The following is a 12,722-nucleotide window of genomic DNA, read 5'->3' on the forward strand; positions in this document are numbered from 1 at the left end:
ACACAGTACACTGCCATCACTACAATATACATGTTTTACACACTCCTTTTGTTGTTGACATTTACAGGCTGTGTGCAAAATGCCACACTCTTCAAATTCATGCCAGCTATTATTTTTACGTCCAGTAGGTGTCCTGCTAGAGCAAATGAAGCTTCATGAAGCTTCGCGTTGGGGTGAACCAATTGGATGAAAAGCTTCAGTGCTTCATGGGGCTTCATCTGCCCATCACTACTCTTTGCTGCTCTGCTGTGATTCGTTACTGTGATCACGTGACTGACAGACAGCGAGAAAGAGAAGCGTCTTATGAAGATCTCGAAAAGTTGATTCTGTTCATCTGGACGTAGCGTTTTTAGTGGGAGAAACGTTGATTGATCAACTCTCTGTGAATGGTACTCATGGCCATTGATCATTGGGCTTTGATCAGTGGATCAATGGTCATGAGAATTTGCATAATCATGATTAAGGAACTGACCTCCCAGCCCATTTGTTCCTTCAATGGGCTGGTTTCAGTCATTATGTAAATGTACTGTTTACTGGGGAAACCTGCAGTCAGCTGAGACTGAAGAAGTCACTTGGATGATGATGAAACATTTCTCCCACTGAAAACACTACGTCCAGATGAACAGAATCAACTGTTGGAGATGTAATTGATCATACCGAGGTATGATCAATTACGATTATTAATAGTGCCGTCAGCATTAACACATTAACTTTAAGTGCATTTAAAACACGGCAGGGCATGGTGCTTCCTGCCAGAGAGCAGCAGGTCCCCCTCCCGAGAACCCTCAATGTCTACATGCATTTAAAATTGATAGGCAGGCACCGGCACCAGAGGTGAGCACCCTGGTGACACACCTGCACCCCAAGGCCCTGCGTGTGTGGGTGGGTGTGGTGGAGCGGGAAGAGGGAGGCAGTTGGGGATTCAATTCCAATTTTGACCTCCAAGCAATGAAGGCCAAAGCTCGGCAGCTACAGCGTAGATACAAGAAATCTGGTTTAACTGTTGATGCAGAAATCTACAAATACCATGTACTTCAGTATAAAGACTCCATCAACAAGGCCAAACAAAGTTTCTACTCAGGTATTATCAGTTCTTATGAGGGTAACACAAGGATGTTGTTTTCAGTTCTCAACAAACAAATTCAACCCCCCCAACGCTTCACTTCTGAAACCTGTAGCTCCTTGATGCTGTTCTGGACTACAAAAATCAATAACATCCACCAGCAACCCAGTTCAAATGTTGTGTCTACCCCCTCTCCAGAACCTTTTCTCTATTTTGAGCTGTTTTCCACTTTTCATTTCCCTGATTTATCTGATATTTCTGAGTTTATATGTAGATCAAAGCCTGCCACGTGTCATCTTGACCCTATGCCTACAGTGCTTGTGAAATCCTGCCTCTCTTCCTTACTCCCACTCATCTCTGCTATCGTCCACTCTTCACTCACCACCGGTATCTTTCCCTCCGTATTCAAGATTGCTTCAGTCACTCCCATACTGACAAAACCTTCTTTAGATCCTAACAACTTTCTAATCCACCCTTCATCTCTAAAATACTTCATTCACACCTGGTTAACAATAACATCTACAGGAGATTTCAATCTGGTTTTCTTTCATGTCACAGCACAGAAACTGCTTTACTTAGAGTCACTAACGATCTTCTAATCAGAGCTGACTCTGGTCTTCTCACCGTTCTCATCCTTTTGGATCTGAGCTCAGCCTTCGACACCATCTCTCACTCTGTCCTTCTAAGCAGACTCTCCTCTCTCGGCATCTCTGACACACCGCTAGCCTGGTTTCAATCATATCTACTCGACCGGCCCAGTTTGTTCATCTGAAATCATTCTGCTCTCATCTATTCCCGGTCACTTCTGGTGTACCCCAAGGTTCAGTCTTAGGCCCTCTTCTCTTCATAATATACATCCTCCCTCTTGGTACTATTTTCCGCAAATTTGATCTTCACTTTCACTGTTTTGCTGATGACACCCAGTTATATCTCTCCTGCAAACCTGATTCCTACCTCCCAGCTTCTTCCCTTACAGAATGTCTATCCAAGTTAAAATCCTGGTTTAGCTCTAATTTTCTAAAGCTCAGTGAGGATAAAACTGAAATCCTCCTTATTGGCACCAAATCCAACCTTTTGAAGGCAAACCATTTCTCACTCACCATCGATAACTCCACAGTTTTCCCTTCTCCTCAGGTTAAAGGCCTTGGTGTCATCCTAGACAGTTCACTTTCCTATAAATGTCACATCAATAATCTCACCTGTTCTGCCTACTTCCATCTACGCAACATTAACAGATTACGTCCTTCTCTTTCCACCCAGGCTACGTCTTGTTCATAGTCTCGTTACCTCCCGTATTGACTACTGCAAATCTCTCTTGCATGGTCTCCTCCAAATATCCCTCCATAAGCTTCAACTGGTTCAGAACTCTGCTGCTCGCGTTATCACCGGATCCCCCTCCTACCAGCACATCACCTGTTCTTCAGGAACTTCACTGGCTCCCTGTGAAATTCTGGATAATACACAAACTTCTTCTGCTCACCTTCACTTCCATTCATAACCTCACACCTCCCTACCTTTCTGACCTGTTAAGCGCTACCTTGGGGTGGCTGTGGCTCAGGTGTTTGAGCAGCTCAGCTACTGATTGGAAGGTTGGTGGTTTGATCCTAGGCTTCCCCAGTCTGCATGCCAAATATCCTTGGGCAAGATACTAACCCCAACTTGATCGGAGTGTGAGTGTTTATTCGTTTGCACTTGAGTTTAGAAGTGCTTGAATGAATGGGTGAATGAGGCATGTTGTATACAGTGCTTTGAGTACTCCGGGAGAGTAGCAAAGCGCTATATAAGAATCAGTCCATTTACCTTTTCTGCCCACTCACGTTGATCTTCTTCTACTATCCAGCTTTGTGTGCCTTCCTTCGGCCTCAGCACCATGGGAAGCAGAGCTTTTAGCTGCTCTGCTCCCAGGCTGTGGAGCTCTCTACCCCCAGATATAAGAAACATTGGTTCTCTCCCCCAGTTTCAATCTCAACTCAAAACCCATCTGTTCAAATCTGCATATTCATTGTGAACCCACTGTTTGTTAATTTTATTTGTGCTTTTGTTTTATTGTTCTTCATTGTGTCTAGAGCTGAGCGATATGACCAATAATATTCATCAAGATATACATTTGAAAATTTGCGATAACGATATAACTGACGATATAATTGACACTAGACAAAATAATTTACAACTCCACAACTTTATTAGTGCAAAAAAATAAATAAAACCCATCAATGTATTTCCACTTAAACAAGCAGCTGTTTTTTTTATGTGCATTAAAGTTCTATAAAAATGTAACAGTGCAAATACAAATTCTTTGCTGACAGTTTAACCAAAAAGCATTTCCAGTGGAAACTGGCCGACACATCCTCAGCATAACCATGTATAATATCCACAAAACTTAAAACGAGGTTATACACACACAATACGGTAACATTATGTTGAAGCACAGTACGTATCACTCCGCGAGGCTCCGCCTACGATAGCCGTAAAGCTCCGACAATCCATCAAGCGGTGCGGCTTCGTAGCTCAGCAAAGTTGTACTAAAACATTTAACAGATTTTCGGGCGCCGTGTACATAAAATAGTTTCGAGGTCAGTAAACACAACCAGAGTTCATACATAAGGCACACGGGATTATAAGGGGCTCTGTCGACTTTCAGAAAAATCAAAGGATTGATTTTAAGTGCGCCGTATTTTCCAAACAACACGGTAATAATGACGGCCCGCTAGCATGCGCTACCAAAAATAGTGCTTTGTTGTGTGTCTGACGGACGAAAGCTAAACCAGTTCCACACCAGTGAAGCTGCAGCATTTTTACAAACCAGTTCTGATTCAAATAAAATTTGAATTTGATTCATCCGTTTCATTCAACGATCCACTTTCGCCCTTCTTATTCTGCGTCGCCGCCATGTGCGTATGTAAACAAAGGCATGCACGTTTTACCCAAATTCTATCGCCATATTTGATTTTCTTATCGTTGCCCAACATTACACCGGTATTACCGTGAACAGTATATGGCCCAGCCCTAGTTGTGTCATTGCTCTATTATGTGTTTTATCCTATTGTACAGTATCCTTGGGTGTCTTGAAAAGCACTTTATAAATAAAATATATTATCATTGTTACTATTATTATTATTATTATATAGCGCCAAGACCATTCCTCACCCCTGCTGCACGCAGCCACAAGGAAAACACCATCCAAGAGCCACCAGAGCCCCTAACCAGGTCATGACCACAACCCCCAGGTTAAGCTTCAGGGAAAACATCTCTAGGGACTCTCCAGACCCCCTAAGCCCATCCCTACCCCCATATCAAGCACAGTAGCGAAGGCGGGACCTCGGGACGGGACGACCCTCCACCGCCACTAGGTGACGGATGGAAGTAACCCAGAGGGATTGATCTAAAGTGGTGGCAGAGGCTGTATCAAGACTAATGTGATCAATTAGATGGTTTCTGTATTGGTTAGAATTAAGATTATTTATATTTTTCCAGTTCATGAGGACTGTTTTCTTGGCTATGCATAGGGCAGTAAAAACTGTTGTATTTTAGAAAGTGTTCTGTATATGTTAGACAATAATTTGGGGGTTTTAAGAGTAAGAAATTGTACCACACTGATTGAGTCCGTTATTACACTCTTAAATCCTACTACTTATCCGTGCGTCTTTCAGGATCTTACAAAGCTTCAAACGACATGTCGACATTATCGTGACTAATCGAGGCAGCCCTAGATAGTTCAGAAGTAAACCATGCATTATCTCAACCTTTATTTCCTTTATACGTTCATGAAGGGATACAACAAAATAAAGAAGAATTCATCAACATCTAATGGAAAATTGAATACATGCACAGTATAGCAGGTTCTCTCTCAGTGCAGCCAGCTGGATGAGGTTTACTGATCAAACCATGACAGAGAGATTCTATATTCAGGTAAGACAATCTTTAAGAAATGACAGAAAAATACAAACTGTAGGAACTACTTGTCAGTGTGGTCACATTCATCAGCAAGCAACAGACACGTTCAGGTTCAGTTGAGTTTACTTGTACCTGTAGGTACGTAAGCAGCTCATCCATCCTAAAATGAAAGCCCTTCAAATCAACACAGACAACAGAAACAGAATGAAACACAGTGAAGGGAAAAAAGAAGAAAATATGGAGAAAGGGCCATATGTTGTTTTCTTTCTCTTAATAGATGAAAGCATTCTGTTTGAAAAGTCTGTTTAATGATCTGAAGCAAGTTAAGTGTGGCAAACATAAAATCAGGAAGGGGGAAAATACTTTTCTAAAGTATTTCTAAATTTAACATCCAGGATTATTCACTGTAAATCCAGAAATCAGAGCTACCTCATCAGATCCAAGTGTGACATCAGCTGCACTCTTTACAGGAGACTCCAGCTGAACTCTGTGGAGCCTGATCTCAAGGTGTTTAAGTCTGACCCTGAAACCAGGAGAGGATCTTTCTGTCTCTTCAGATTCATTGTGATCCAGCGATTTCAGTCCTGCATGATCACGCTGATGTTTGCGCAGAGCAGATAATGAAGTGAATGTTTTGGCACATTGGTAACAGTGAAACAGTTTATTTGCAGCGTGGGATCGTTTGTGTCTGGAGTATGAAGTGAAATTCTTGAAGCTCTTGTCACACTGGTCACAGCTGAAGTTCCCTTCAATGTGTGTAAGTTCATGTCTGTTACAACCAGATGAACGTGAGAAAGTTTTGTCACAGTGTCTGCACTTGTATGGTTTCTCTCCAGTGTGGACTCTTTTATGGTCTTTAAGATGATCTGCAGTGGTGAAGGATGACCCACACTGGTCACAGAGGTGGTCTTTAACCCCACTGTGATAGAGTTCATGTTTTTTTAATGCACTTGATGTGGGGAAGCCTCTCCCACATTCTTTGCAGTAGTTCATTTTGTCTCCAGTGTGTCTACGTTGATGCACTTTTAGGCTCCTTCGGTAACTGAAAGTTTTTCCACAAAAGTCACAGCGAAACGCTTTCCCACCACCACAGTGACGACAGGGTCGAGAACTGGATCCATCTGTGTCGCTCTGCTTCTAAACAAAGACACAAAGACAGTGTAAGTCGGGGAACTCCTTTAACATTTTTATCCTGAACATCACCTGAAATAAAGAGCAGCTCTGCCAACATCCAGTAACATTTTACTGTTTACATTATAACGCTCAGCTTACTGAACAACATTAAGTCTTCATTTGTAGGTAATCTACTTAATGGGAAGACTGGTTGTTAAACCCCTAGATGCTCCACTCTGCATGCCACAAGACCCTAACCCCAAGCTGCTCTCCGATGCATCCATTGGAGTGTGAATGTTAGAAACATAGAAAGGGGAGGAGCTTTTAGAACTTTACTTTTTTCCAACAGCGGGAAAGTTTCAGGAGAATTGTGTCAGATTTGACTGAATATTCTGTACATGAAGTTTTCATGTCTCATTTAGTTTTGAAATTAAACTTCATTCACATAATACTTCAAAATAACTGCAACTGTAAAAAGAAAAATACATACCTCACAGTAACTGCACTTGTAGAGTCTCTTTCTGGCGTGGATCTGTTGGTGTGATTTGAGGTAATTTGGATGTTTAAAAACTTTATCACACAGGTCACATTTATAAGGTCTCTCCTCAGTGTGGGAAAGCATGTGGCTTTGTAACTGTGCATCTGTTGTAAACAGTTTGCCACACTGATCACAGCAGTAAACATTATGTCCAGTGTGAATGCGTAGGTGAATATTTCGGTACCCTAACTGGCTGAAAGTTTTTCCACAAATGTCACAGCTGTACGCTTTAACTCCACTGTGGAGGAGTTGGTGTGTTTTTAAGCTTGAAGACTGTGTAAAAGATTTTCCACAAATGTCACAGCTGTACGCTTTAATTCCACTGTGGATGACTTGGTGTTTTTTAAAGTTTGAAGCCTGGGTAAAAGACTTTCCACACAAGTCACAGCTGAATGCTTTAACTCCACTGTGGATGAGTTGGTGTGTTTTTAAGTTTCCAGATAGAGTAAAATCCTTCCCACACTCGTCACAGCTGTATGTTTTCTCTTTCTTTCTTCTGTGAGGTTTGTCGTCCTCCTGAGAGCGCTGACTTCTCTCTCCATGTTGGTCCTGCAGTGACAGAGATACAAACAGGCGCAGTGAGCAGGGTCACAGAGTGTGAGCAATCTGATGCGACTTAATTTCTCAATGGTGCAACAAAAAACATAAAAGTCCTAGGCCGCACCGCTGCCACCAGGCGTTCGATTCCTGTTTTCCAAAAGTGACCTCTGACAGAAAAGCCTCATTTCTGCTGTTTAATAGCAAACAAATGCAAACTTTTTAAAATGATGACAGATTACAAACGCTCAGCTGTGTCTGTAATCAAACCTCTGTAACTTTGCTCTGCTTCACTGCAGCAGCATCAGGTAATGTTCATGTGTTGATTCATGGTTTTCTTCAGTTTTTGGTCGACTGCAGGATATTTTTAAGGTCATCTGCCATAAAAAGCAGATAACCCTATTTTATCCTCAGTTACTTTGACACAAAGACATCTGCAGTGATGCTCACACCTCTGATGAAGTCACACATGTATCAGTACTGATAAATGATCAGAATTATAATATTTCTGACTGTCTGAGGCAAAATTGTATCAAATCGGGACCTTGTGAATCGGAATCGAATGGATTATAGAAATCAGTGATGATACCCAGCCCTAGTGAGTGGCCTAGGCACGACAGACGTGGATGTAGCTGTAATAGGAAAAGAACTATTGATAACTTTTCTGTTAAGTTAAGGCCTGATCCGTCTGAAATTCATAGCCAGCTCTGACACGGAACCATCAATCTCTGAATGCTGAAAAAGCTCAGTGTATCCATCCATCCGCTTCTGCTTTCCAGGGTCGCCAGGCGTGCTGCAGCCTATCCCAGCTGTCAGAGGGCGAGAGGCGGGGTACACCCTGGACAGGTCGCCAGTCTGTCGCAGGGCCAACACACAGGGACAGACAACCGTTCGCCCTCACATTCACACCTATGGGTAATTTGGATTTATCAGTTAACTTATCCCCACAAACTGCATGTCTTTGGACTGTGGGCAGGAGGCCGGAGTATCTGGAGGAGGAGGCCGGAGGGAACCCACGCAAACACGGGGAGAACATGCAAACTCCACACAGAAAGACCCCGGCCTGATGGTGGAATCGAACTCAGGACCTTCTTGCTGTGCGGCAACAGTGCTAACCACCGTGCTGCCCACAGTGTATCCAGAAAACACATTATATGCTGCGATAAATGCACTGCCCCCTCTCCCCACTGCCTTTCAGCGGCAGGCAGCAGCAAACCGGTCGTCAGGTGAGGCCGACGTGATGATTAAGTTTAACACTGTCTACATTGTAACCAAAGAGTGCCAAAGCACTTTAAGCACTAAGATAAGTTACTTTTTCAGTAACTTATCTTTGTTGTAGATCAAAGATAAAGAACTTTGTGTTGAAAAGATTGTTAGTTAATCATTTACAAATCAATATTGTCTGTATGGACAGCAATTTTTGTTTTTTGTTTTAAATGAACAAGTAATTTGGGTGCACCTAAGAAACAAAGTTAGGCGCACCAGTGCAGTTAGTCTAGAGCGCTGGTGAGTGAAATGCAGTCGTGGAACAAACTGAAACTCCCTCCATGAGTGGAATCACAGACAATGGTAACTTTATTGTCCCCAGTGGGAGATTGATTTGTCCATGCAGAGATATAAAAACAAACAAACACAACAAACACAAAAATAAGCCCCAAGACAACAACCTAAATTTTATCACCAAAAAAAGTACAGTGTGCAATGGCAACAACACTTATGGTTTAGTGTTATTAACCATGATAATAGCACTTGGTACAAAAGACAATCTATGTCTCTTTATAACAACGACCTGATGAGAGCAGCTGAAAGTCATTAGAGGCTGATCTGAACACAACATGACAGAGGTTTCCTTCCTCAGCACCTGCCTGTTATAGACGTCCACAAGCTGGACCCGAGACCTCCCTGAAATCTGACCAGACACTTTAACCAGGTTGCTTAGTCTGATCTTGTTATTACCATAGACGTCACCAAACACATTGTAGGTGTGTTATCACCACCTTCTGGTGATAGTCTCACATTACAATCATGTTACAGAATGAGAGTTGTAATCAAAATTACATTATTGAAGAAATATTGATCACAGGAGAAAAAATGTTTACTGTGTGATCAATTCTGAGTCCAACTTTTCAATGTGCGCTGATAAAATATGATCTTTGTTTTTGTTTGTGAATGTAGCTTCTGCATGTGTGGAGGAGCCCAGGATGGAAAAGATAAAGCTGCTGTTAACAACCAGCTGTGCACAGTTTCAATAACAGTGTAACTGAGATACTTTTCTCACCTCCTGTGTTGAAGTCATTGTTTCCTCTGTAGTGGCTGAGCTGAGTCCAAATGGCTGAAACTGTTCCTCTGCTGCTCCACCAGACTCTTCTCCTCCTGTTACTCAGCTGGGACACAAAAGTATAGATATGTATTTTATCCCTGGCAAGAAGAAGCAGAGCAAATAAACATTACTACAACAATACCTATGAAGCTTCAAGGTGAAACCCCAGAAGCAACCAGGGCAACATGGCCAAAAATCTTTATCACTATATATATTTGAAAATTTGCAGCAACGATATAACTGATGAGGCAAAATACTTTACCACTCTACAACTTTATTAGTGCAAAAAATCTCATCAATTTATTTTACATGGAGGAAGTGGAAAGAAAGGCTCTTGGCTCTTTAACAGGGACAGCACCGAGTTACATGATAGAGTGAAACAGGGTCTCACAAAGGTTTCACTCAGGACCTGCTGACACACACATTTTTCCACACATTGGCTCAGTTGACAACCCCCACAAGGGTTTAAATGCCTGGGACTCTCCACCATTTGATTTTAGAACTGAAAAAGCCACTTTTGGATGAGAGGTGAAACGTTTAAAAAAGCTTACAGACGTCCAGTCACTTTCTTTCTAAGATCTTGGACTCAGAACAAAAGCTGTCCAGCTTTGTGTGTCTGTCAAAATGCTTTTTACAAATCCTGCTGGAATCAGTGTTGTTACAGCTGCAGTCAAAGCAAGATGGAAACAATGAAGAAGGAAAGTTCAAATCTACTCAGACTAAATGTCTTCAGTCAGTGTGTCAGCCTCCAGTTAACAACAGTGGTGAGAAACGTTTGTACACAAACTGGAGAAAAGATCTGAAAAACTGAAGGTGAGCTGATAGTAAGAGGGTCAGATTTGGACAGCAGCTCACCATGTTCATAAAGAACCCATTTCTCATCTCAAAGGAAGTCACACAGCACTTCAAGGAGGCAAATACTGGGCCTCTCCAGATGCAACGGGTTGATCTCCAAGCAGATGTGGCCCTGAGAGAGCAGTTTGGAAGAACTGAACCTGCCACTTTCTGCCTCCAAATGGTCTCTGAGACAGCTTTCCCAAATCTGAGGACAGTAGCCCTGTACATGTTGACCATGTTTGGCTCCACATACAGCTGTGATGCAGCTTTCTCCACAATGAACATAATAAACACTAAATATTGTCCACGGCTCACCAATGAGCACCTACACATGTGTATGGCCCTGACAGCACTCCAGCCCACATTTAAAATCCTGGTAGGACAAACTGAAGCTCAGTTCTCTCACTGAACAACAGAAAGTGGGGAAGTGAAATATAAGGGGGAAAGAAAGAGAAACTGTACAATTGATAAGAATTTTAATGTCATTTGTTGAAAAATTTATTGAGACTCTTAATCAAGATGTGAAAGGTAAAGAAAAAGGGAAACTCAAACTGCTGCTACTTTTTCTGAAATTAAGCATTTTGTTTTTTATTTTCTCGAATTCATTTTAAACTGAAAGCCTATATCTAATGTAGGTCTACTGTGTGTCTCAGTGTTCACAATCATTTAAAAATGTTTTTAACTTGTATTTTCATTTATTTGATAGTCTATTGTTCAGACATTCAGATATTGATTAAAAAAAATAGGCCGCTTCTGTATCACAATCATAACGCAAGTTAGACATTATGATGTCCCGGACCTCTGCTTGGGAAGATTTTCTCTAACAGAACATCCTCAAAATTTAGCTGAATGCCTCTGCTGTAGAGGTTTGGTGCAGGCAGAAAAACAGCTGCAGGGCTGCTGAAAAGACTTTTCTGCTCCAACTTCTCCCAGCATGCTGAGCTAATGATTAGTTGGTGTTTTTCTCCAAACACTCTCTCACTCTTCTCTCAACGTGTTCACAATAAACTGTGAACAGACACCGAGGAGAGCAGCAGAAGACCTCATTCAGGAGCTAAACTCAACATGAACTGAACTCACAGTAAAGTTAGCTCGGTGCTTACCTTTAGATGAGCCCACAAACCGAGAGAAACTCCGCGATGAAGCTGCAACTCTTTCCAAACACAGGAAACAGATCAGGGAGCAGAGACCCACGTGGTTCACGCTGATCTCAGCTACGATCCAGGAGACAAGGGTGGGCAGATCGATGCAGATATCGATCAGGACGTTGGTAGTGGTTTATGATCGATACTTTAGTTTGTTTCTCTCCTCTAAGTTCACTACTTTACTCCCGTTTCATGACAAAGCAGCTCTCTCTGCTCGACTCCTGTCCCGTACACACACTTTGCTCCGCCCCCTTCTTCCTGATCTGCTTTGATTCGATGCTGTTTGGACACGTGACTCGAAAAAGAGGCCGAGCCTGTTTTTTTAAAATGAACTTTTTTTGTCAACAACAATATAAACATGTAAGGCACCATTATTTATCCATGCATCTAAATATAAACGGTTGAGCATTACAACAAGAGAAATAACAAAAGAAAGAAAGAAAAAGATGCAGAATGTGAGAACATAGACACAAACAGTGTGAACAGAAAGGGAAATCATGATCCACATCTCAGATAGAGAGGAGGCCTCCTTTTAACATAAATAGAACTTATTGAATAGAAATATAAGTTTAGGGGCCTTCTTTTCATTTATGTGTTTCAGCGACTTACTCGAGAGTTTAAAATCATCCAGCCATCTGTTTACACATGGTTTAGCTTGAAATGTCTGCATTTGTGAATAAAACTTTCCCAGTAACAAGACAGTCCCAATCACCAAGTCTAACTTTGGGTTCTCAGCAACCATCCCAAATTTAACTACAGTCAAATGTGGTAACTGAATCCCCCTGGACTGTAGCCAGCTCCACATGTCAGTCCAAAAGGAGTGCACTGATTCACAATAGAAAAACAAGTGATCCAAACTTTCAATGTCATTTTCAGAGAATCCACAGGTGTTTGCATGTGGGTTAAATTTCAGTTAATCTGTTGGGTTAATCTCATTTATGACTTTAAAATTAACCTGTTTTTCTTTACTGGGAAGGGGAAGTAAAATACACTTTCTTCGTATCAGTTTAACTTCCATAGCCTCAAATTCTTTTAGAATATAATTTCCTTTAACCAGTTTATGGAAATGTTATCAAAAATCTGATCTCGCTAAACCTGCTGCCACCAAAGTCAACACCAGCTGTCCAGAGCTGTCTCAGTCCAGGAGGATTTTTAGAGTGCACAATGTCTTCTTTAATCATTGATTTCAAAGGGACTGGGATGGCTTTTGTTAGTGTTTTATAACTCTTAGCAGCACCTTACGTCAAACTTACATCTCATGTTAATAAAACCCCA

At 41.7% G+C, this 12,722-nt stretch overlaps 1 protein-coding gene across 5 annotated transcripts in view; it reads right to left on the bottom strand.

Moving 5' to 3' along the window:
* LOC309714138 (uncharacterized protein) overlaps nucleotides 1-11,700 on the bottom strand; it is a 272,480-nt gene extending 260,780 nt beyond the window's left edge. For 3 of the 5 annotated variants that reach the window (XM_082546345.1, XM_082546344.1, XM_082546351.1), the window contains exons 1-2: nucleotides 11,406-11,700; nucleotides 9,424-9,529 (exon numbers count right to left, since the gene is read on the bottom strand). In XM_082546345.1, coding sequence (XP_082402471.1) covers nucleotides 9,424-9,441 — 18 coding nt within the window. In that variant the 5' untranslated portion in view covers nucleotides 9,442-9,529; nucleotides 11,406-11,700. Of the gene's footprint in view, nucleotides 1-3,254; nucleotides 6,095-6,560; nucleotides 7,158-9,423; nucleotides 9,564-11,405 lie in introns of those variants that run through there. The other 2 variants (XM_082546348.1, XM_082546347.1) reach the window with 2 other exon arrangements.
* Between the last annotated feature and the right edge of the window lie 1,022 nt (nucleotides 11,701-12,722).

This window comes from Aulonocara stuartgranti (assembly GCF_965226115.1).
Source record: "Aulonocara stuartgranti genome assembly, chromosome: 9".
In the NCBI taxonomy this organism is placed as follows: Eukaryota; Metazoa; Chordata; class Actinopteri; order Cichliformes; family Cichlidae; genus Aulonocara; species Aulonocara stuartgranti.